Source organism: Pinus tabuliformis, chromosome 8 (assembly GCF_031772625.1).
Source record: "Pinus tabuliformis cultivar Carrire ecotype Pingquan chromosome 8, CPIR1, whole genome shotgun sequence".
Taxonomy (NCBI): Eukaryota; Viridiplantae; Streptophyta; class Pinopsida; order Pinales; family Pinaceae; genus Pinus; species Pinus tabuliformis.
This window is the reverse complement of record NC_142294.1, coordinates 464,852,770-464,878,124: the sequence shown is the minus strand read 5'-3', so window position 1 is coordinate 464,878,124 and position 25,355 is coordinate 464,852,770. Positions and strand designations below refer to the sequence as shown.

The following is a 25,355-nucleotide window of genomic DNA, read 5'->3' as shown; positions in this document are numbered from 1 at the left end:
TTTTGTTGCTTTGTAGGCACTAACCTACAAGAGACACCAATCATCTTTGTTGCTTTATAGGAACCAACCTACAAGAAACACCAATCCCCTATGTTGTTTTGTAGACACCAACCTATAGGAAACATCAATCCCCACTATTGCAAATATTCATAGGTACCAACCTACTTATTGAACATGCTTACTTCTTCACAATGTTTGTTAGTTATTTCTACATTCACCATGTCTACTTGCCGATTTTTCCTTCATCAAGTTTATTAGTTACTTATGTTTTCACGAAGTCTACATGTTGCTTCTTCCTTCATCAAGTCTATTTCTTCCAAAACTTCTTGTTTTTTGTTTCTTCCCAAGAACAAACTTGCACAACATACCACATATCGAATTTTGTAAATTTGATTTTAAAATTTCTACCGCGTGAAACTAGAAATCTCTTTTTCCCCTCTAGATTTCACAGTCTAAAACATTTCAAAAAAAAAGTTATAGCAAAAATGTCGAGTTGACCTCTTTAAAGCACGTTTTAGGAGCATTCAAGAATATTAAGTTCCTCAAATCATATCACCAAAATTATAGTGAAACAAGGTCTAAAAGTTCTATTGTAGGTACCTTAAGGTCTCTTCTCTGACTCCTCCATATTTTAGAGTTTTACACATCATAGAAATAGATATATAGCGAAAATACCAAGATGACAAGTTTGAAGTAGATTTTATGAGCATTCAAGACACCTAACTTCCTCATACCATATCACTAAAATTATAACAAAACAAGGTCTGAAAGTTCTACCACAAGTACTTTGAGATCTCTTTTCTATCTCCTCCAAATTTCAGATTATGAATCATTAAAAAAAAATATAGTGAAAATACCAAGCTAACCTATTTGAAGCAAATTTTATGAGCATATAGGGACCTTAACTTCCTCAGGGAATATCTTGGAAATTATAGCAAACCAAGCTCTAAAATTTTAAGCACGTGTACATGAAGATATTTATCTATATCCTCTGAGTTCCATGTTCCAAAACATTCCAAAAGAGAATTTATAGAAAAAATACCAAGCTAACCTATTCCAAGAAAATTTTAGGAGCATTTAAGAGGACTAACTTCCTTGGAGCATATTTCCGAAATTATAGCAAAGACAAGATTTGAAAATTTTAACGACAGATACATGATAATCTTCTCCCTAGCACCTCCAAGTGTCACTATTTGAAACATTCCAAAATAAAATATATAGCGAAAATGTCAAAATGACTCGTTCACTCCATAAGTCAAAATTTTGCTTCCACCTTTAGACTCCAAGAATCACCCCATAAATTCTTCATCAGCTCATCTTGAGACCACAAATCCATCTTGTGACCTCAAATCTCTTCCTCAATGGATTTGTGTTCAAATGCACTCGTGTCTTTATTTATAGTGTTTGTACATTTACTTATGGTGCTTACTTGTAAAATTGGTTGGGTCAACCTACTTGTACTTCGGTTGGGTCATCCCAAAAAAATATTTCATATCTCCGCATTCCTATGAAGTTAGAAGCAGTACCATATACCATTGGATAAATATCAGAATAAAGTTTTCCAACCATATATCATATGCTCCAATTTGAGATATGAAATTAGAGTAAAAACTCCTTCATAGGTAGTGTGTCCAAATTGGGCATCAAAAGTCCAAACACAATATTTCTAATAATCTTCATTTTCTGCTCTTTATCTTGGACATGCAGTGTCTCTTGTCCTTGACTTCAATAACAATAATATTTTCAACATATTGTTGATAATCAATGATTAGAAACTCTATTATCTAAAAAAATTCTTTTGCATTAATAAAATTGTCTCAAGTGGCCATGTCGTTTGGGGTCGTGGACTATTTCCCTCTAAGAGAGTTTTAACCACACAAAACTACTAGTATGAGATATCTTTGATCTAGTTGTGTGGAGTGATTGCTTCAAGGGTTCGTCCTATTTGGAATACCTTGTTTTCTCCACAATGGTTGAAGAGGCCCCGTGGCAAGCTTTAGTCAAGCCTTGTGTTATGTCCACCTAGCATATTCAAGGCATCAAGGGGCCATTTACGCTATGTGACAACCTTAGGAATGCTAAGACCTTCAAAATCTCAAGATCAAAAATTGGAAATAAATTACAACTTTTCTTCATTAGGAATTTGAGGGACGCAAAGATGGATAGGATTCCACGTCTAGGCCCATCTAGGCCTTCGTCATCAACAAGGAAACTTGGCATGCCAAGAAAGGTTTCTTCAACTATGGAGATCTTTGGAACAAGGAATGACACATGGAGAGATTTAGACATTGCTCACACAGTAAGTTGCTCTAGCAAACCAATCCTTACATAATTGTCACTTCAAATTATTTTCCAATATTCAAAGTCATACTCGAGGGGTTGGCATGGAGTAATGGGCATTCCTTTCAACTATGACACTATAGAGTTTACAATAAACTACACTCAAGATCCCTATTACATTGCACTTAAAACAGAAAACTGGTGATTGATGACTTTGAGGGGTTGTGGCGAAAGAGATGTCATACCCTATAGAAGACCTCGAATTATTTAAATATAAGTGTTGGGTTGGTTAGTGCTCCATTAGGCTCTAGTAGTCAAAAAGAGTCTCAATAAAGCAAGCATCTCCAATCCATTCTATGTTCAATGTTAAAAAGAATAGTGGAGCATGTTTTATGATGATGTCCAACTATTAAGACAATCTAATAATAGTTTCAAGCAAGACATAGTGCTTGCTCTCAGCCCTGTCTAGAAAGCACCCCTCTTAAGCAATGCTTGGCAAAGAGCTATGGCACATGATGGCATTCTCTACTATTGTTCTCCTTTGGAAAAGGCAGTGCACATGATGTTTTTAGGGAAATAATTCCCACTAGTTATTGGGAGAATTCAAAATGATTGTGATGTTATCTCCTATCAAAGCTAAAATTGGTGTTATGAAAATCCATAAACTTCCCACTCCTTAGGACAAACCCATATTGTAGCCTTCCCATCTTTCACAAGACGAGGATCTTCATTTACCTATTCCATATGTTCATTGTAATTCTTATATATACAAGTGCATATTTGATGTATTATAAGTTGCATTTCAAAAATAAAACAACCACTAACAAAAGCACAATAATCAATACCTCTTTTGCATGTGACTTGCAAATTCTTCCATGCCATCTTACCTCGGTGCTCATTTCATAGGCCCGGTAAGTTTTTTAAAGCAAATTCTAAGAACAACCTATAACTAAAATGGTTTGTAATGACTTCCATAGATAGGATATCAAAAAGCTCGAGCAGTAACCTCAGTCTAGGAAGCAAGGTTAACAATATATATGTCATTGACGTGTATTTTGTAAAATATCTTCAGTATTATTCAAAGTTAAAACAAATGAAAAAGCAAGTGTAGATAACACACCCTCTTTGAACCAATAGGCACTCTACAACCCAATATGCAAGAGATGTTGTCACAGAGCATTAGAAAATGTTATATTTAAAAGTAATAATAATAATAAATAAATAGTTACATTAAAAAATTAGAAAAAAAAAAATACAAAATAGCTTTAGAGTAGATTTATGTTTGAGTTAAAATATATGTGTGTTAATTTTATGACATGACAATAATAATAATAACAAAGTTTTATTTTTCAATTATAAGTTGTTCATGGAAATTTATTGGATTTACAAAACAAAACAAAAAAATTACTTAATTTATAAAAAGAAGTTGGTCATGGAAATTTATTGGATTTACAAAACAAAACAAAAAATTACTTAATTTATAAAAAGAAAAGTAGAAGTTATTAATAAAATTTTAGAAAAATATTGTTTTTTTTTAATTGGATTCATAGTTCATTGGATTGAGAGTAGCAAAATGCTCTGAAACAAAAACCAAAAAAAATTAAGGATGTACATATATCTATGACAATAACCCAAAAAAAAACTATGTATACATATATGTACATGAAATCATTTAAATAACAAATTAACTCAAATCTGTTTTAAACCCAAATCTATCCAATGTTTCAAATTTCTCAACTTTTTTTAATAGAAAGAATTTCATTTAAATAACAAATTAACTCAAATCTGTTTTAAACCCAAATCTATCCAATGTTTCAAATTTCTCAACTTTTTTTAATAGAAAGAAATTAATACATGACAGATAATTATATAATTTAAAATTTTATAACTCAAAGAATTTAATCCTTTTCAATGGATAATAAATCTGTCTCTAACAAATCACTTTTTATGTTTCCAACACCACAGCTCACCACAATTTTGGACACAAAAGACCCCCTCAGACAAGTAGTCTCATAACATTGAAAATATGCCAAGACCATGCAAGAGGAAAAACCAATATAATACAGCCACTTCCATTCATCAATACATATTCGAACAATCCTCTTAACCCAACTAAGAAAAATGAAACATTACAACCTGTTGGTATCGATGAGTACTCTTTTGAGTTCCTTAGGGAATCCTTGGCTGTTGATGATATCTCTGTCAAGCCAGGCAGTAACTCCACAAAACAAATAACTGATTCGTATATTCATTCAATCAGGTAGGTCTGTTATATACATGAGGGAGAGACTGTTCAGTTCATCTCGCGATGACTATTCACATTTCTCAATTATTTATTTACAATAATTCACCCAATCACAAGGATTAGGTGTCAACATTCCCCCCCTTAATCTGAAGGGATGTTGGTGAGTCCAAGCATCGTTCTAAATCTTTCAAGCTTTTCTCTTCCAAGCGCTTTGGTGAAAATGTCTACAATTTGCTCATTTGTGGAACAATGACGAAGATGGATTGTTTTGGCCTCAACATGATGTCGAATCAAATGATATTTAGTATTGATGTGCTTGGTTCGATCATGGAACTTTGGGTTCTTGGCCAACTTTATTGCAGAGGTATTGTCAATCATGAGTGGGGTTGATTGTACTTGTTTTACCTGCAAATCTTCAAGAATTTTCCTGAGCCACACAATTTCTTTTGTTGCTTCAGCTGTTGCCACGTATTCTGCTTCTGTTGTGGAATCTGTTGGAACTGATTGTTTGCATGATCTCCAGGAGACAACTCCTGATCCAAGACTCATAGCATATCCTGAAGTAGATACCCCAGTTTCTTTGTCTCCATCGAAGTCTGAATCAGAGTATCCAATCAAGCTGAAGTCGTCCACCTGTGTATACTTGATTCCAAGGTCTTGAGTTCCCTTCAAGTACCTTAGAACCCTTTTTGCAGCAGACCAATGTCCCTCACAAGGCTTTTGCATAAACCTGGAGAGGATTCCAACAGCAAATGAAATGTCTGGTCTGGTAGTAGTGAGGTAGATGAGACTTCCTACAAGCTATCTATATTTTGTTGCATCCTCAAATTATTTTCCTTCAATAAATGTGAGCTTTAAGTTTTGTTTCATTGGAGTAGTAAAAGGATTGCACTCTGTCATACCAAACCTGTTCAACAGATCTCCAATGCATTTCTTTTGAGAAAGAAATGAGGACTTTCGATGTTGGGTTACTTCAATGCCAAGATAGTAATGAACATAACCCAAATCAGTCATTTCAAAACTTTTCCCCAATTCCTTCTTTATGGATGCAATGTAGCTTTCATTGTTCCCTGCCATTAAAAGATCATCTACATATACCACAAGATATACAACTGTTTTGCCAACTTTCCTGAGAAATAAAGTTGCATCATCAAGATCAAAATGATTGAAGTTGAGTTTCAGAAGATGCTCATTTAGTTTTTCATACCAGGCTCGTGGTGCTTGTTTGAGGCCATACAAGGACTTCACAAGTTTGCATACTTTATGTTCATGTCATTTCACAGCAAATCCTTCAGGCTGGAACATAAAAACATTCTCTTTTAGATCTCCATTCAAGAAGCCAGTTTTTACATCCATTTGATGGACTTTCCAACCGTTCTGAGCTGCTAGTGCAAAGAGTGTCTGGATGGTGGCCAATTTTGCTGTGGGGACAAAAGTTTCCTCATAGTCGACCCCTTCCTTCTGTGCAAAACCTTTTGCCACAAGCCTAGCTTTGTGCTTGTCAAGTGAGCCATCAGCGTTGTAATTTTTCTTGTAGACCCACTTGCAGCCAATTGGTTTGGTTCCAAATGGAGGATCAACCAGCTTCCAAGTGTCGTTCTTTATGAGGGCATCATACTCCTTTTGCATCGCTTCTTTCCATTCATTATGAGAAGCAGCTTCTTTGAAGGAAGTTGGTTCAAAATCTGTAGACAAGTTCAATTCACAATCATAAGAAACATCCATATCAACAGGTGAATTAGAGTCATCTACATCACCTCCATTTTGCCGGTTTGAATTTCTGGTTCCTGTTTTTCCAATTTCATCAGGATGAACACTTTCAAGTGTCTTTGTCAGCCACTTTGGGGGACCTTTCTGAGATGGTCCAGGCTGCTCTGTTGATTGAGTTGGGACTGAATCAAGATTGAGTCTCCCAATTCTATCAATTACATCACTTAAAGCATCATCCGTTGTTGGAGTTTCATGCAGGGGAGATTGTTCTTCAGAAAAAGATTCCACGTGTTGATCTAGTATAGGAATCCCCCCTTCAAGATGTGGAATCTGATTATCAAATTCTTGAAATGATTAAATTCGTTTTTGCGAATCTATCCAAGCGATCAAGTTGCCTCTCAACAACATTGTCAGATTTGGATGATTCAAGAAAAATTACATCTCTGGATACAACAAACTTTTTATTTACTTCATCATAGAGGCAGTATGCTTTGGAGGTGTTTGAATACCCCAGGAAGATACACTTACGACTTCTAGCACCAAGTTTGTTTCTATGTACCTTTGGTATCAAAGCATAACAGGTGGAACCAAAGATCCTGAGATGTTTTACCGAAAGAACATGTCCATACCATAATTCATAAGGAGTCTTGTTTCTTATAGCATTAGATGGACATCTATTATTTATATATGCAGCACATAGAACAACATCAGCCCAAAACATTATCTTTACATTTTTGAAGAAAAGCATGGATCGTACCATATTCAAGATTGTTCTATTCATTCTTTCAGCTACACCATTCTGTTGGGGATTATAAGGCACAGTTGTTTGATGTTTGATCCCATGTTGGCGAAGATAGTTTTCAAATTCATTTGATGTATATTCTTTTCCATTATCAGTGCGAATAGACCCAATATGAGATTGTGCATCATTTTCAATCCATTTATGAAAATTCTTGAATGTTTGAAAGGCATCAGATTTGTTCTTCAATAAATAAACCCAACACATTCTGGTGTAATCATCAATAAATGTCATGATATATTTATTTCCATTTGCAGAAGGAATAGGCATTGGACCACATAAATCTGAATGAATGAGTTCAAGCTTCCTATGTGCTCTTGAATGTGAATCATGAAAAGACTGTTTGCTATGCTTTCCTAGAATGCAAGCATCACATTGCTTATGTTTCCTAGGAATTGTAGACAAACCAGCAACACCATTTTTCTTCAATAAGCGGAGACTGTCATAGTTTAAATGTCCAAATCTAGCATGCCATAATAAACTTGATGGAAGTGTACCTTCTTCATGATGAGAAATATATGAGAAATGTTGTGCATGAGCAGAGGTTCCTTGCAGTTTGAGAAGCCTTTATTCTTCTATTCCCTCGTGACAAGTGAGTGGTCAGAAGCTTTTCTTACCTCAAGCTTGCCATCAAACATATGAATGGAGTGACCTTGCTGGCGGATGTGGACCAAGGACAGCAAGTTTCTCTTGCGCTGTGGGAGATATAGAACATGATCCAGAAGAAAGTCTGGAAGACCAGGCAATTTAAGCCTGATTGTGCCAAGCCCTGATGGCTTGATTTTTTACTAATCTGCAAAGTATACTGCTCCATCAACATTGTCAGTGAAATCTTCAAAAAAATCTTTTCTATGAGTCATGTGACAGGTTGCTCTTGAATCAAGCAACCAATCATTTTTCGAAGAAGCAAGTGAAACATTAAACAAATCTTCATTTACTCCAATGTTACATTGTGCCTCAATATAGTGAGCGGATTCAGGTGCTTTACCTTTGTCTGTATCATCAGTTTTACTTTTCTATTTGTTTCTTTTCTGCTCAATTTTGTCCCATGGTAGCTTGCATGTAGAGGCATCATGTGATCCATTTCTTTTGCAACGAATGCAATGTAAGTCTGCCTTTTCTCCTTGAGAATGTCTGCCCCCCCTGCCTCTGAAATATCTTCCTCTTCCTCTTCGTCCACCTCTTCCTCTTGTAGAATGTTGAGCAGGATGTTTTTCTTTATGAGCAAGGCACACAGTCTCTTCAGAAGATTCAGGGGTTGTCTTCTTTCCAAAGGCTTTTTCTCTTTCAGCAAACTTTTTCACAAGAGAGTCAAAGGTTATATCTTTAAGATTTCCATTTGCTTGTAAAGATTCAAGATAATTGAAGTAAATAGGATAGAGTGCCTTGAGAAAAGCAATAAGAGGGATATCCAACTCAACCTTAGTGGATTTGATATTATGCATTATAGACTTTACTTCAGATGCAAGAGCAAGAGGATCATTATTTTTCAGTTCAAGAGTGAAGAGTTTAATCATGAGTTGAACAACTTCAAGTGCAGAATGTGAGTCATAGAGTTCTTTCAGTTTTTGTAAAGCTTCAAAGGCAGTTGAATATGATGAAATATGACGACTCACCTCTTCATTTACAGATGTTGCGATTAATGCATATGCTTTGTTGTTCTTGTTTTCCCAAATGACGAGCTCTTTGTCTGAGGGAGGCTGTACTGGGTCATTGTCTCCTTCTCCGACACACACTCCTTTCCACAACTCATTGAAGATGAGGGTGTGTTTTATCATCCGAGACCATTCAGGATAGTTCTCCTTGCCAATGAGAACTATTCCTACCATAGAGATGATTGAATGCATTCTGTAAAAAAATACTTCTTCTGATAGAAAAAATACTTCTGCTGATATACAGTGAAATTGTACTCAAAAGGGCAAAAAGATTTGAAATCTCTTCCTTACACTACAACTTTATGCACTATATTTTCTCCAAACTTATTTTCTTCAAATCCCTCCAATGTTTGATAAAAGCATCCAGCATTTCATTGATATATCACTTCAATGTTTTAAAATGTAATATATTTATATATTACATATCACTTCAATGCTTTAACTATACAACGCAGCATGCTGTAACTATACCATTCAAATGATTTAAAAAAAAATTGCGTATTGATACTATTCACCTTCTTCAACACCTTGCTGGACTCCACATAACTTGTGACTATGCGGTTGTTGTGGACTCTTCTCTGGCGAACCGAGACCTCGTTCTCAAAAAATAAAACCGCAGAGCGCATACACCAAAGTTCTTCTCAGTGAAATCAAAAGAATACCAATGAGCGCCTGATAACCGCCAAAGCAGAACGGCACAAAATGGATTCGAGCTGCAGACCTCTGAAGCCTTCAAATCACGGACTCTCCTATGGTAATCTCGTTGTGTATTTAGCCGGCGTGGAGTTTAATCCGAACAGGCTTCGTTTTTTTTTTCTCTTTCGTTGCTTAAATCTGTTCAGCTTCTCTTGTCGTCGTATTTCCAAATCAATATTATTGTGCGCTACTTCTTATACGCATTCCGCCATGTCTATTATCTCAGGCTTGGAGGATTTAGTCGATGAAACAATATCCGTCATTACCAACGATGGCCGTAACATAGTGGGTATATTGAAGGGATATGATCAGGCCACCAATCTCATTATGGATGAATCTCATGAGCGGGTCTATTCCACCAGGACAGGAGTTGAGCAACTTGTCTTGGGCTTGTACATCATCAGGGGAGATAACATTAGTGTAGTTGGTGAGTTGGATGAAGACCTTGATTCAAATCACGGACTCTCGCAGCTCAGGTAAGGCACGCGAGTACTAAGATAAAAGAATGATCCCGGCGGCCTGAGACAAACAAAAGGATGACTTGCTCGGTGGAGTAGGCTTTTGGTTAACGGTCGCTACAGAAAACAAATGGAGGCGCAGGTGAGATGTGGGAATCCGCAGAGTATAATCAATGGAGGCGTAGCATAATCAGGTGAAGCAATTCATGCAATGGAGGCGCAGGTGCAATAACGCCCTTTTTGAAACGTTTATGACAGTCAGAGAACTGAACAGTCAGACCATGTCAGGACAGCCAGAGAGCGATTAATGTATTCAGAAGAACAGGCAGGCACAGGCTTGGGTTGAGACTCACAACGAATCCATGCGTATAACGCATAGCAAAATGGAACTCACACACAACGAAATTATTAAACAATGACTGAGATTTCGCAGGGATATGACAAACATGTCAGCCTGCAGAACATGGGCAGAATATGAGCAGACTATGCAGGAGGGAGTTACAAAGAACAAGAGCTAAAAAGAAGCTGGCTCTGATACCATGTCAGGCCAAGCAGTGACTCCACAAAACAAATAACTGATTCGTATATTCATTCAATTAGGTAGGTCTGTTATATACATGAGGGAGAGACTGTTCAGTTCATCTCCCAATGACTGTTCACATTTCTCAATTATTTATTTACAATAATTCACCCAATCACAAGGATTAGGTGTCAACATCTCGATACAAAACTTCATCATCAAAAGTCCTTCACAGCAGTATTTCATATATCATTACAAACGGCAGTGTTTGAAACCACCTTATAGACCTTCAATGCTAGAAGACTAGTTTTCTCTCACAATTGACCTGTCTTGTTCCACATTAACACTCTCCTCACAATTATTCCATTTTCATCAGTAGATCGACTCTAAATTTTCTAATCGTTGTTATGGACTGATCCAGATTTAGGAGTTGGAAATTTAATGATTTCAATGAACACGGAGTTGCTCATCTGCACCACAGTTTCAGTGAGATGTACGTTTTAACTGAATGCCAATTAATGGCATTAGCAAGCAACTGTAATAACTAGAAACAAATATCACACATGAAGGAGGATATAACTTATGAAACTTCCTCTGATATGCAAAAGGGCATTGGATAAAGCATGAATGTTACTTAGGCAGCAAACATATAATGAAATAAGCTAAATGGACCTTGCAGCACGCAAACTGTATGCCAAAAACAAAGAAAGGTTTCAATAATGTATAAAAACATTTCATATTCCCTTGCATAAATTAATTTTAAAATTGGCAGCTTTTATCATATAATGATTTAAATGGACATTTATAAACAGATCATATTCATCTACATCCCTTAATTGAGGAAATAATTAATAGGATAAATAAAAAACACACCAAACTCAAAAATAATTATTACAAGAAATATATACATCAGATTTTTTTCTATTCAACACTCTTTGAGATATGTTTACAAATAGCTGCAATGAGTTTATTCTTATCTCTGGTAGGAAATGCATCCACCAATTTTCCATCCTTGTAAAAGTGAAAGAGTGGCACTACCTGCATCAACATAGAATGCCATTACACCTTTGCACGGTATTATTTAAAATTGCTGAGGAGATACATGACCTTTCTCAGAAATAACAACGTGAAAACTGTTCTCAGAAATCCAGTTCTTCATCATGTAGACACAAACGCACACGCTATTTGTCAAATGTATCTCACAGATAAGGAGGGTGACAGTAGAACAAACAAAGATAAGAAACTAACTGCAACATGTTAGCCAGCAAATTTTGATGCCTGCACAACTCTACCAAGATAAACAGGGATTCTGACAAACCTTCAGGATTCATCCTCCTTCCTATTGATATTATATTTATATTTTTTATTTTTTACTTTATTTTTTTAAACCATGGTGAATTGGTAACAATTTGGAGTCATCTGGGCTATGCACAGAATCAAATCTTCTGGCTGTCACTATAACACTAAAAGTATATCAAAGACGTCACGTGGTGGAGGCACCTACTCTTCAAACTTTATCACAATGGACCAAACATGCTCCTTGGAATTGAACCTGGGTGGATGGGAGAACAAACCATGCTCCCAACTACACATCATCCAAGGCAAATGTAACAATTAAGTAATTAAATCACTGTAATCTCTTAGGGATGCTATATGTATTGTAAAATGATATATGGGCCAGAGAGATGTAATGGTGGTGCAGCATCATTAACAACATATAATATCTTATATTCTCTCCACTTTCATTGTTCATTGGATGTGTATGCATTGTGCAATCGCTAAATTTTAACACTATCTTTATACTTTTGCTCCTATATTCTCTCCACTTCAATTGTCTATCGAATGTGTATGCAATCCCTAAAATTTTAAATTATCTTTATCCTTTAAAATTTTGCCAACGGTTGAAGAAAGGAGCATAACTTCCGCAACTTCTGGAAGTTGCACAACATTGGAATGCGTGAATGCTTGTCTCTTTGATTTGAACAAATTTTGCTGATATAGGTTACATATTGCAATTAACTAGCAATAGCAACACCAGTATATCCAGACCAGTGCTGTCCTTTTTCATAGAACATTATCTTAAAGACTTAAACTGAAAGTTGACAAAGTGAAAGAAAAGCGGCCGATGTCATTTGGTGGAGAAACACAATCTTTGTCATATGATATATCAGAAGATCATTAATACTTCCACCATAAGTAAGAAGGCAATTTCCCCAGAAGGCCAGGCAAAGATCAGAAATTACCAAAAAAATAGTTATGAAAGAAAAGTGCCCCATGTCATTTGGTGGAGAAAGATGATCTTTTTCATATCAGAAAATCGTAGATACTTGCCACTGTAACTCTAATTAAGTTGGCGGTTTTTCCCAGAAGGAGAGGCAAAGATCAAGAAATTACCCCATAATTAGGTATGAATAAGTTTAAAAACGGGATGCCTTTGACTAAAGAGAATCAAGACCAGGAAGAACATAAATAATGATGTTAGATATGGTCATCAGAAAAAGAGAAAGAAGGCAGTACCAAAAAGAGAATTCAAAACTTCGAAAATTATTCTGAGGCTAGAAATGGATCAATGCATTACCCTTATTGTCAGGCATCTTAGCTGATTTGATCTCATCCCTACTAAAATGGTTTAAGCAGAAACAGTAAACTCCTTAGATATAAAGCTAATAATGCCAAACCCTTGATCAAATAGCTCTGTTTAATAGGAATGATACACCTAGGATATGCTTCGTGGAAAAGAAACATACTTCTTTATTTGAGAAACAATCTAAAACTTCTATGATGTTATAACACGTTATGGATGGCCTTTATAGGCTGTTTTTGGTAAATATGTGGGCACTTTCTAGCTGGTTTAGGTCTATCTTGCCGAAATGAGCCATTTAAACCATTAAAAGCTATTTCGAATAGTTTTAATTCTGGTTCTAAAGGTGTTATCATGTTTTGCAATTGTTTAAACCAGGAAGCTCTTAAGCTTTGGCACTTACGAATTTCAAATTTCAGGATATTTATTTCAAGCTAAAAGAGGCAAAAGAAGCATGTACTAGCAACCTTTAGGCTCAAAGTTGGTAGCAATATGCAACTAAAGAATAATCATATGTTCGTTAAAAAGGCACAAACACTCAACTGCATAAATTGACACAATGTTCTAGAAATGGATGATATTCATGAATACCGTGGCTAATATTTTTTAAAATACATGAGAATGGAAGCGGTCAAGCTAAAGTGTTAAAGAATAGAAACAGTAGACTGCAAAGCAAGAAAATTACCATCTCAAGAATCCAGAGTGACTATTAAAGTCTATGTCAGCTAAGGGTGGAATTGCTACCTATACTTCTAAATAAAAGTTATCAAACAGCTTTAGACAACATCAGTGGAAAATTTCTTCAGTTTTAAGAATAACAGCCAGCGTACAATCTTAATGGATGAGACAGGTTTGTACTATTTAAAACTCATTTCAATTGAGAAGCTATTAAAATGTACGCTGAAAGATAAGCAACGAGAACCAGAGAAATATTCATCAACCCTGATTACAAGAAGGAAACTTGAAAGAAACCAATAGTTCTAAGAAAAATAAATGATTCTGGATATCAAGTCACTACTAAGACCCCGCAAATTTACATCACAGACAAAATTACCTTGATTTTTAAGCGTTCAGCCACTTCTGACTGCTCCTCATATTCATCCATGACCTGCGTAATCCAAACATTGAACATCCAAAGAGAGTCTGAGTTTGCAGTCTATAACATTATAAAAATAATCATTTTCTTTAGATCGTGATCTAAAACAAATGGTATTGACAAATTCAAACTCAAAAGCATTCTAGTTTACTATTCACACATTGCAGATACCGTAACTTGTGGAAAATTCAACAAGTGAATAAATCCATATTTGAAAGTATTGTACTTCTAAACTGTCTCCTCCAATAGTTACACACTCAGAGGTTAATAGAAAGATCTGCAAAGAGATGCGCTGACTCCCTACCATTACATACTCAACTAGGACATTCTCAGAAAACCATAAAAAGAGAAGATGTTTTGGCATGCATCTTCATTAGCATCACCCATCACATCCGACAGATTACAGACACTCTCATATGGACAGGCTATAACTGAGTATCAACCCTTGCAGCTGTCAAATGCATTGAGTCTTCCTTCCACCCAAGTAGAAGATGTTGACAACCATTAACGGATAACCTGGCCAGTAGTTGTCAAGAACTGCCTCCTAACCAAACATCATTGACTCCTCACTAGTGAATACTACATTATCTCACTTTTTATTATTAATGTCAGTTACCCTGACCCGTCACTGGGTGGGGTCATATGCACACACACTGCCCGTAAAATTCAGCTCTGACAAGACAGACACCTCAAACCTGCACCTTGAAATGTCGGTAACCAATGGGATAATATCCAGTCTCCTAAGTTATACCACCAGTTACATCTCAAATAGTAATTCGTAAGGGTAACCGCTGCAAATTCTGATCGCATATAACAGAGACATAATTTTCCACAAGTTCAGTAAAATAAGCATTCTCACTCAGTATTTATTCACTACATAGCAATACAACCACAAAGTCCATCATACAGCTAATGCAATCACACAATAGGTAGCAATACATTAAACCTTAACGTACACAATAATTTTGACATAAGCAAGTCAAAGTTCAAACCATAGTACTTCTTTGTGGTTAGAAACATTCAACCTTAATGTACACAATAAGTTTGACATAAGCAAGTCAAACCATATTACTTGTTTGTGGTTAGAATAAGGAGTGTCAAATTTCCCACCCTAGCTAAGGCAGTATGATACTTTGACGATGAAAAACTTTAAACCCAAAGCTATCAATTGAACCTCTCACCAAGCTTGTCCCAACAATGTCATGATGATAGCTCCGAGGGTTAACTCAGTTGGTTGAGTCCCAGTCATTAAAGCAGCTCTGCTATTGAGACGTCACGGGTTCAATTCTCTTGACACTCTCAGGGTTAGGCTCTGTAGTTGAGCCAGCAGGAAGTGATCCTTTCAGGTAGATCTGCCTGGTACAAATATGCTATGGATGTAACGGTCACTGATATCCGAGGACCGTGAACCACATAGGGAAAAAACAATGTCATGATGATTAAATAGCCACAAAGCTTGCCCCAACAATGTCATAATGATACAATAGCCAAGACATATGGCAAACAAAACAACAGGCTGGTCACAATCTCATAACTCATGGTTTTGCATAATCAAAGGAATTCCCCCTTACCATAATTTGAGACTTCACCTGTTACTCTGGCCATTAACTCATGGCATTGATCTCATCAAGAATCTGTGATATTAGTCTCAACGAGCTCACCAATACACATACCTTCACACCATGAGAATAGGCTTTTTACTGTCTCACCAGTCTCATTGATGCTAACAGGTGGCAGTATCAAGTGAATTGAATGTCGAGGGAGTTATGAAAATTTTGCAAAATGAGCAAGAAGATTCAAGAAACCCTCTTCTCAATGCATTAATGATTACATTTTTTCCAAAGGAGGTCAATGGAATAGTTAAGAATATGATGTGATTATCCTAATCGAACAAATAGAAAAAGAGAGGTGCTATTGCCAATTACCAGTTATATGCTACAAAACTCAAGGCTATCAGAAATGAAGCGGGTTTTATTTAACCAAAGTAATTGACACTCTTACCAGGGCAGGGTGAGTTTCATACTCAATATGATATTTTCAGGCCCACTCAAGCACACTGCAACCTGCTTGCATGAAAAATCCTGCTAGGCTACCAGACCAATCCATTGCTTTCATAGCTACACTGCAGAAAACATCCAGTATAGGGCCATGTTACTGCAAAATCTAGCAGCCTAATGCAAAGCCTCACTAAGCACTCTACATCTAGGGCAACAATGAGATCGGCCACCACTGTCACCTTAGTGGCCTCTGCCCTGTTGTTCTCTGGCTGGATATTATCCCCATAACAAAGGTTTTCCCAAGAAGACTTAAAGCTTGTTAATTTATACACCCTAGAAAGGTCTTCAAGAAGAACGGCTCAGTGTGAGAGAGAGATGATAAATTGAAGAAACCATTGACAAAGCTTGGGAAGCCGAGATAAGTTCTATACATTTTCCAGTTATCTGTCCTACTAGCCACCGTCAATTCATGGTTTGCTGTTATGAATTAGGGTTTTAAAAGAATACATTTTTAGAACATGCAAAACTTGCAACAGCAATTAAGGGGTAAACAAAAGGTTGGTCAACACAAGGTTTTTAATGCTTAAAAATGCACAAAACAGCAAACAAACCCTAGACGTCAGCCCTTAAATTAGGGGTGAAAATTGCATAAAATGATAGATTTGTCTTTTTAACATTTATAGCTGCGGTGTCTAATTTTAGGACAATAACATATGGGTAAAGTTAAGATTCAAAATGCAGATTTTACCAATCCCTAACCCTAGTTTACTATAAAATAAAATATAAAGTTTTTGGTTTGATCAACACACACAAACTAGTGCCTTCAATAAAAAAGGGCAATGGAGTCAATAGGACAAGGTCAAAGAAAGAGGATCTTGGACAGAGAGGGAGGAGAGAGAATTCGCTCTTCTACCAAACCCTAGGGACTTTCAATTCAATGAGATTTAAGGTCGAAAGATGCAATCCAGTTCCTTTGATGGATAGATGATGACACATTTTGCGTATTAAGAAATAAGAGTCCATAAAAGATATTGCAATTTTTAATATGACACAAGATAAATCCTAATTTCAGCAATTACTGCAAAATGGAAGAAAAATAGCAATAAACTTACACCATTCAAGCAAGCATCACTTCATCAATCCAGAGAAAATCTCTCCATGTAAAACATATCCTCCCCAAGACAATTCCCATACCCTAGTTAGCCATTGCATCCAAGTGAACAAGAGAGAACTAGTGTACACTCTTTCTAGAGAAAGATTTGAGTGTGTGTGACAATGATCCACTCAATTTGACTCCCCTCTATTTATAGTAGGGTAACCAAGTCAAATTGGACAAAATTTACAAGTAAAAGCCCTAACATTATGACTTTAAGTGTTCACAAGGTCAATAGGTCACAAGCCAACCTATAAAATAGCTCTCATAATGTCAAAACGTGATAAAATACCTCCTTTCTCTCCATACGTGTGGGAAAAGCACTCTAACATGACGTCATCCTCATTAAGTGAGCATCTCCATCGAGCAAAGTGCCAAGAAGGGTCCAAGATTGCTCCTTACTCCAAGACATCTCATCAATGTGAAAGGGTGCATCTCCAAACCATGACTCCTCAAGCCATACGTCTCATCATGAAGCCACACATCATTAATCTAGGGCTTGCAAGGGTGACATTGCAAGCCTCTGGCTGCTGGCATGACGTCATCATCTAGAAGGGGTGTACCAACCTTCCCAAAGCATCTCAAGTCATCATTATCCTCATCTTGGCCCTGGATCAAGGCAACACTCGAATCGACAAACTCAGCAATTATCAGCAAGATATATATTTTATTAATTAATGAATGAATTGATGTTTTACAGACTGAGAGGCCCGAGCTTAAATACAACCCTACGTGCCTCTTGGTGAATGGGCATGATCTTTGATCATGCCCTATGCCCTAATTAAACTAATAGTTTACAGAATAATTAATTTTTATATAACATTGCCTTCCTCCCAAAAAGATGCTTTGTCCTCAAAGCATACGTAACGACGGATGTTGTTGACGAAACGCTTCAGTCTCCCAAGAAGCTTCTTCTTCTAGTAAGTCCTTCCACTTGATCAAGTATTCTTTGATTACTCGTGATCGCAGCTTCCTTTCCTTGGTGGATATGATACATTTTGGACCTAGAATAACCCTTCCTTCGTCATCTAAGGTCGGAAGTGTTGTCTGTGCTAATTGATGTTCACCGAGTGCCTTTTTGAGGCAGGAAACATGGATAACGTTATGAACACGACTTTTATCAGGAAGGCTTAAACTGTATGCAACTTGGTTGATCTTTTTGTTGATCTGATATGGTCCATAAAACTTTGATGCCAATTTATTTTTTCCTTTTTGTTTTAAGGACAACTGCTTGTATGGTTGAAGTTTGACAAATACCCGATCTCCAACTTCAAATTCTCTCTCAGTTCTATTTCGGTCAGCTTCTTGCTTCATACGATTCCTTGCATTTTTAGATTTTCTTTTAGAGTTAGGACGACTTTTTGGGCTTCATCTAACTGGTTTTTAACAGTTGGCAGCTTCATCTCGATGATAGCAAATTCCTTCCATTTCGGTAGTTTGTAACCGTATAGAGCTTAAAAAGGAGTCATTTTCACTGATGTGTGGTGAGTGGAATTGTACCACCATTCAGCGAGATGTAACCACTAAACCCACTTATTTTGTTTGTCTGTGGCATAACAACGTAAGTAGGCTTCTAAACACTTATTGACAACCTATGTTTGGCCATCTATTTGAGGATAGTAAGATGAACTCATGTTGAGATAGGTTCCTATATGTTTGAAGAATTCCTTCCAAAAATTACCCTTAAATTTGGCATCTCTATCGCTCACAATAACCTTGGGAAATCCATGTAATTTGTAAACATTTTTGCAAAATGTTTCAGCGATTTGTTTTGCTGAGTCTGATTTCCTCATTGCAATAAAGTGAGCATACTTGGTGAGTCTGTCGACTACTACAAGAATTTTATCCTTACCATCAGACACAGGTAAACCTTCAATAAATTCCATTGATATTTCCTCCCATTTCTGATTCGGAATGTTTAAGGGATGAAGTAGTCCGGGTGTCATAATATTTTCATTTTTATTCCTCTGGCATTTATCGCATTCGGCTACATATTTTTGAATATCATTGCTCATTCCCTTCCAAAAGAATGACTGGCATGCATTGTAGTAGGTTTTAAAGTATCCTACATGTTCGGCTGACAGTGAATCATGCGACTCTTTGAGAACCTTGGCTTTAAATTTGGAATCTGCATTCAAATAAATTCTTCCCTTGTACCATAGAATATCATTCTTCCATTCAAATTTTGAATTCTGAGGAAGATTATTGATTATAGCACTTGTTTCTGGATCTTTTGCATATTCACTTCGAATCTCATTAAGCCATTCGGGAACAACCACTAACACTGCAAGTAACGATGGTTCTTCATCTTTCCTCGACAAGGCATTAGCTATTACGTTATCTTTCCCTTTCTTATGTAATATATCCATGTCAAAGGTAGCGATTTTTTCTATCCATTTTTGTTGTTTCGTAGATAGCGTTTTCTGCTGGAGGAGATACTGAAGACTATTATGATCTATTCGTATTAGGAACTTACTTCCCAAGAGATACTGTCTACATTTGGCTAATGTGTGCATAATAGCAAGGATTTCCTTGTTGTATGTAGACTTGAGACGTTCTTGCTTATTGAGCTTCCTACTTTCAAATGCGATTGGGAGACCATCCTACATTAGTACTGCTCCTATACCCAAAGCATCACATTTAATTACAAATGGTTTTGAGAAGTCTGGAGTTGCCAATACAGGAGCATTAGACATAACTTCCTTCAAGTCTTCAAAACACTTCTCTGCTTCATCATTCCATCGAAATGAGTTCTTCTTTAGAAGGTTTGATAGGGGTGCGTTATATGGGCGTAGTTTTTAATAAATCTTCGATAATACCCGGTCAACCCTAAGAATCCTCTTAGCTTGGAGATATTAACTGGTTTGGGCCATTCCCTTATAGCCTTGATCTTGTTAGGATCTACTTTAACTCCTTCCTTGGATATTATATGTCTGAGATATTCTACTTCTTCCTTCCCAAAAGTGCATTTTGACTTCTTGGCATAGAACTGATGCTCTTCCAACACAGTAAGAACTTTCTCCAAATGTTGTAGGTGCTCCTTCCAAGTTTTACTGTAGATCAAAATGTCATCAAAGAACACTAACACAAACTTCCTTAGATATATACGGAATAGCTCGTTCATAGTAGCTTGGAATGTTGTCGGTGCATTGGTTAAACCAAAAGGCATTACTTTAAACTCATAATGACCTTCATGTGTTCAGAACACAGTTTTTGCTACATCTTCCAATCTTATTCTGATTTGGTAATATCTTGACCTTAGGTCCAATTTGGAGAAGTATTTAGCACCATGCAGTTCATCCAACATTTCATCGATAAAAGGAATGGGAAACTTGTTTTTAATTGTTATTTTGTTTAGTCCTCGATAATCGACGCATAATCTAAACAATCCATCTTTCTTTTGAACTAATACAACTGGAGCAGCATACGGACTTTTACTTTTTGAGATGATGCCACACTTTAAAAGATCTTGGACTAATCTCTCAATTTCAGTTTTTTGATGATGTGGGTATCGATATGGTTTGATGTTGATGGGATTTGATCCTGCTTTGACTTCTATTGTATGCTCGATATCTCTTTTAGGCGACATCTTCATCGGAAGGCCTTGGAATACTTTTTCGTGCTTTTGAATTAACTCTTGGACCTTTGGTGCTTCTTCGTTGACTAGATTTGAAGTTAACATTTCTAATTGATGACACTATACTACATAGGTTGGTGCTCCTTTCCGAATCATTTTCATCATCTGAGATGATGATACAATTTGGTTCTCAGGTGGTTGGAACCCATATAATTTGTATTTCTTCCCTTCCCATTTAAATTTTATAAATTTCTTTTGATGGTTGGCAGAGAAATTACCAAGGGTTTGTAACCATTGGATACCTAAGAGGGAGTGTTAAAATTGGCAACTAGGGCCAAACTCCATGTGGGTCATCTTATTTATGGCAGCTGATATTTTTATTGGATCCCTCTCATCGAGAGGTGTAGGATTGATCTAAATATCATCCGATTCTGATAAGTATTTATGAAGTTATGAATTTATTTGTGTTATAAGACAAATTGTCAAGTCGGCCAGCAACTTATGCCCAATAGTCATGTCTATTCATCATCTACGTCTTAGTATAAATAGAAGAGGACTTGAAGTCATTTGGACACATCCTCTTCATGTGATCTCCTCCTCTCCACGTCTTTGGGTTTTTGGTGAAGGAGAGACACAAAAGAGCATACGTTGGTCTAGCATGAAGGCCTAACCGCAAATGATGCCCTAGCTGATCCAACGCAGTTCTTGAAGACACTTATACGCAGTTCTTGAAGATCCTTATGCGATGTTCATGGTGAGACCTTAGACGTTGTACATGGAGACCTTACACTCAATACACGGAGACCTTATTCGTTGTTCATATACGTTGTTCTTAAAGGCATTTATACGCAAGGCAGAGAGACTCCTTACACGAAGTTCATGGAGACATTCATACACAGTCATGGTGACATTTTATACGCTGTTCATGTGATACCTTTATACGTTGTTCATATGACACTTTATACGTTGTTCTTAAAGACATTTATACGCAGAGCACAGAGATATTTATACGCAGTCATAACCGCAGTCAAGTCGCAGACTCAGCATACCTGTGTTCTAATGGAAGTATCCTCGGATGAAGAAAGCAGAGAAGAATGTATGTGATCTGGGCACATCTATCTCGGATAGACGAGGCATAAATAACTTTGGATAAGGACACAGTGAATGAATCATCCTCGGCTTGTCAAGACTCAATAAAGATCACGTTGGTAGCATCATTACAGTAATGTAGATCTATGCTAATTCAGTAAGTCTACATGATAATAGAAACCCTCGGCATACTTGCAGCAGTCTTGATGTGCTATGATCACAACAGCGATAAACGTTGATTTTGGTTTCGGTTGGATGAAGAAGATCTTGGTATATAGATCTCGGTGACATACATCTTGTACAGCAGTGACTTGAAGTATTAGATGATGTACCTATATGCAGTGATAGTGATCACCTCTGCGAAGAGTGTCAGTCTCATCAAAGGTAAGAGACAAGGATCATAATCTTACAGTACAGTAAGGTGCAGTTATGATCTCAAGGTACAAAGATCATCTCAGCCTCTAGGAACAGTCATGGTGTATAATCCTCTCATCAAAGCAGTGATGAATGATGATGAATGAAGCAGCATGATGATGAAAGATGCAGCACAGTGGAAATGATAAGTAAGGAGCAACATGATGATGAATAGGGTTGCATAATGATAGAAGATGCAGCACAGTGGGCATGATAAATAATGAGCAACATGATGATGAGAGCAGATGAGCGCAGCGCTGTCGTCAAGGTTCAACATTGTGTCACATGGTTATGTGCAGCAAATGGACGAGAGGCAGCACTATGATAGGTGAAGGAGTCACCTTAGAGAATCAGTTGAAACAATATGTCTTCAACTGATCTCATGCAGATATCAAAAGTCAAAGTGTTGACTTCTATTGTAAATGTACTATCTCTCTCACTTTCTCTACTGAACTTTGAAGAACATAAAATAAGAATTGATCAAGGGTTTCCCCACATTGTGTTAAGATATTCCGACACATAGGAAATAGTTAAGTATAACTTGGTCTAGTGTAGAGTTAGGTAAAGTGTGTTTCTTTACCATGTACTTTTGTAACTTACAATATGACGGTCACGATATGTAGTGATCCAACAGTTCATTCTCTCCTCGGTATTACCGACACTTGATACGTGGCTTAACACCCGATTGGTCCATGATCTCTATTTAAAGAGCATGGAGGGTCATTTGTAGGGTAACTGTTCATGAAAGAAGCTTATGTAAATTTTCATTCTTTTATTAATATATTGCCTGAAGTGGCCACGTTGGCTCTGGCCGTGCACTGTTTCCCTCTTTGAGGGTTTTAACCACGTCAACAATATTGGTGTATTGATCTGTGATCTGTTTGTGAGCGGTGTCCTTTGGTGTTCTATCTGAGGAACTTACCCTATAAATTCCTACATGGTATCAGAGCTATTTGAGGGCCGCATCCGTTGGTGATCCAAATCTGAAGCCGGTAGAACTGCATCCAACTGCCGTTCCCTAGATCTACTATTTCTCACTGCTTTCGGGCCGAGAGAACTGCTCTATTGTGTTAGGAGCATCTATTCCAATGAGGAACCCCTTTCGTTTCACGCAAAAAGGTTTCCGGTAGCCCTAGCTACGTCATTTTTAAGATCTTGAGGTATACAGTATTTATTTGCAGTTTCTAGTTATTTTCTCTCCGTATATTTCGGTTTATTTAGCTCTTTGCTTTTTTTTATTACCGGATCTATACCTTTCATTTCTGCGTATGCTCTTTGCCCCGCGACTCTGTGCGATCTGGGCAAATCAGAAACAAAAAGGAAGGATTTTTCTCATGTGTATGCTCTTTTCCACCGCGCCTTAGTGTGATCTCGGAAAATCAGAAACATTGAGGAAAATATTTAGTTTCCGGCTAAAGCTAACTTTTAGCCATAAGGTTTGTTTTTTTTTGCATGTCCGTGTTGGATTTTGTGTTTTTTGTTTGTAGGGAAAAAAGAGCTTTCTCAAGTAAGCACGCAGCCCAAAGCTTCAGTGACTTAAAAAAAACCCCACTTCCTCTTTTCGAAAAATTGCTAACCTTTTAATCTAGCTCACTTGGTCCAAAACTACTTTATGAGAGTAGAGGTCTTGAGTTCAAGTCTTCTTTTTGTTGAGCTACTTAGATTAAGTTTGGAAAGGGGAAGATTTTTTTTAATATAACATTATCATTCATTTCCGTACATTCCCGCACTTCGTCGGCATCTTCAACAACTTCTCTTCAAAAAGCCATAACTTCTTCATCCAGAAGCCGTTTTCAGAGCCGTTTTTTGAACCAGCCTAATTTTTCGAGATCTTTCCATTGGAACACTTAGTTTCAGCATCTATAGCTTCAGTTTCTGTTAAAATGGAAAGTCCATGCCAAGTTATTCTTGACAGCACCAACTAATTCCAATGGTGGTCCTACATTGTGGATTTACTTAGAAGTAAAGGTCTTTACAGAATAGCCTCAGGCCAAGAAACCAAACTGAAAGATGAAGATAAGGCAGCGAAATGGGAAAATAGGCACGATCAAGCACGTGGGTTGATAGCGATGTCTATTTCTCCAGACCTTAGATTCCATATCGCAGAACTTGATACTCCTGATGAAGCAATGAAACAGATCACTAAAGTTTTTGGAATTAAAAATGAACTTAGAGCCCATCAACTCGAAAATGAGTTGCTTACATTGGACCCCAATAATTTTTCTTCCATTAAAGATTTTTTGTCCAAGTTCAAGACCCTTAGACTTCTCTTGGAAGGTGTTAAGGTTAAGAAAGAAGATGGTAACCTTATCTATTACATTCTTACTAAGTTGGGACCAGCCTACTCTGTGTTTGTTTCCACCTTCCATTCTATAAGAGAAGCCTTCATTTCTCAAGGACAAGACTACAAGTCCCCTTCCTTTGATTCCTTTTGTGATTCTTTAATAAGAGAACAAGAAAAACTCTTACACCTTGGTCTTCTTAATCTTGGAAACTCTTATAAGAAAGCCTTAGCCGCTCAGCAACAACCAAATTCAAAGAACCCTAAGAAGCCATATCCTAAAAAGAATGGTCCTAAACCAAACAAGGGTCCTAAGCAATTTCAGCCTCAAAATGAAAAATCATTTCAACAAAATGATAAGGCAAATAAAAACAAAGGGAAGAAGACTGATAGACATTGCCACTTTTGTAATCGAGATGGCCACTTAGAATCCAAATGCTTTAAGAAGATGGAAGCCTTGGAAGCAGCAATGAAGAAGCATAATATCCATTTGGAGCACTCTTCAACTTCAACTTCATCCTCAGGGATAGCACTTTCTGCATATGGTTGTCAAACATCTCGGTCTGGATATGCACTAAATGTATCTTCTTTTTCTAATTCTCATGAGTGGCTCATTGATTCTGGAGCTTCTTATCACATGGCAAAAAACAAAGCCATGTTTTCTTCTTTAAATGATTGTAACACCAAAAATATATATGTTGGTGATGATAAATCTCTTAGTGTTGTAAGAACTGGAACTATTCATATAGACAATGGTCAATTTAATGATGTATTATGTGTTCCAACATTATCCTGCAACCTTCT

At 36.9% G+C, this 25,355-nt stretch overlaps 1 protein-coding gene and 1 pseudogene across 1 annotated transcript in view; one reads left to right on the top strand and one right to left on the bottom strand.

Annotated features, from left to right (window-relative positions):
* Nucleotides 1-9,595: 9,595 nt before the first annotated feature.
* On the top strand, nucleotides 9,596-10,189 carry LOC149236057 (sm-like protein LSM8 pseudogene; annotated as a pseudogene).
* A 927-nt stretch (nucleotides 10,190-11,116) lies between these two features.
* The window catches only part of LOC149236056 (Thioredoxin superfamily protein), a 30,574-nt gene continuing 16,335 nt past the window's right edge, over nucleotides 11,117-25,355 (bottom strand). The window contains exons 4-5 of the mRNA XM_089372305.1: nucleotides 13,999-14,052; nucleotides 11,117-11,401 (exon numbers count right to left, since the gene is read on the bottom strand). Coding sequence (XP_089228431.1) covers nucleotides 11,285-11,401; nucleotides 13,999-14,052 — 171 coding nt within the window. The 3' untranslated portion in view covers nucleotides 11,117-11,284. The remainder of the gene's footprint in view (nucleotides 11,402-13,998; nucleotides 14,053-25,355) is intronic.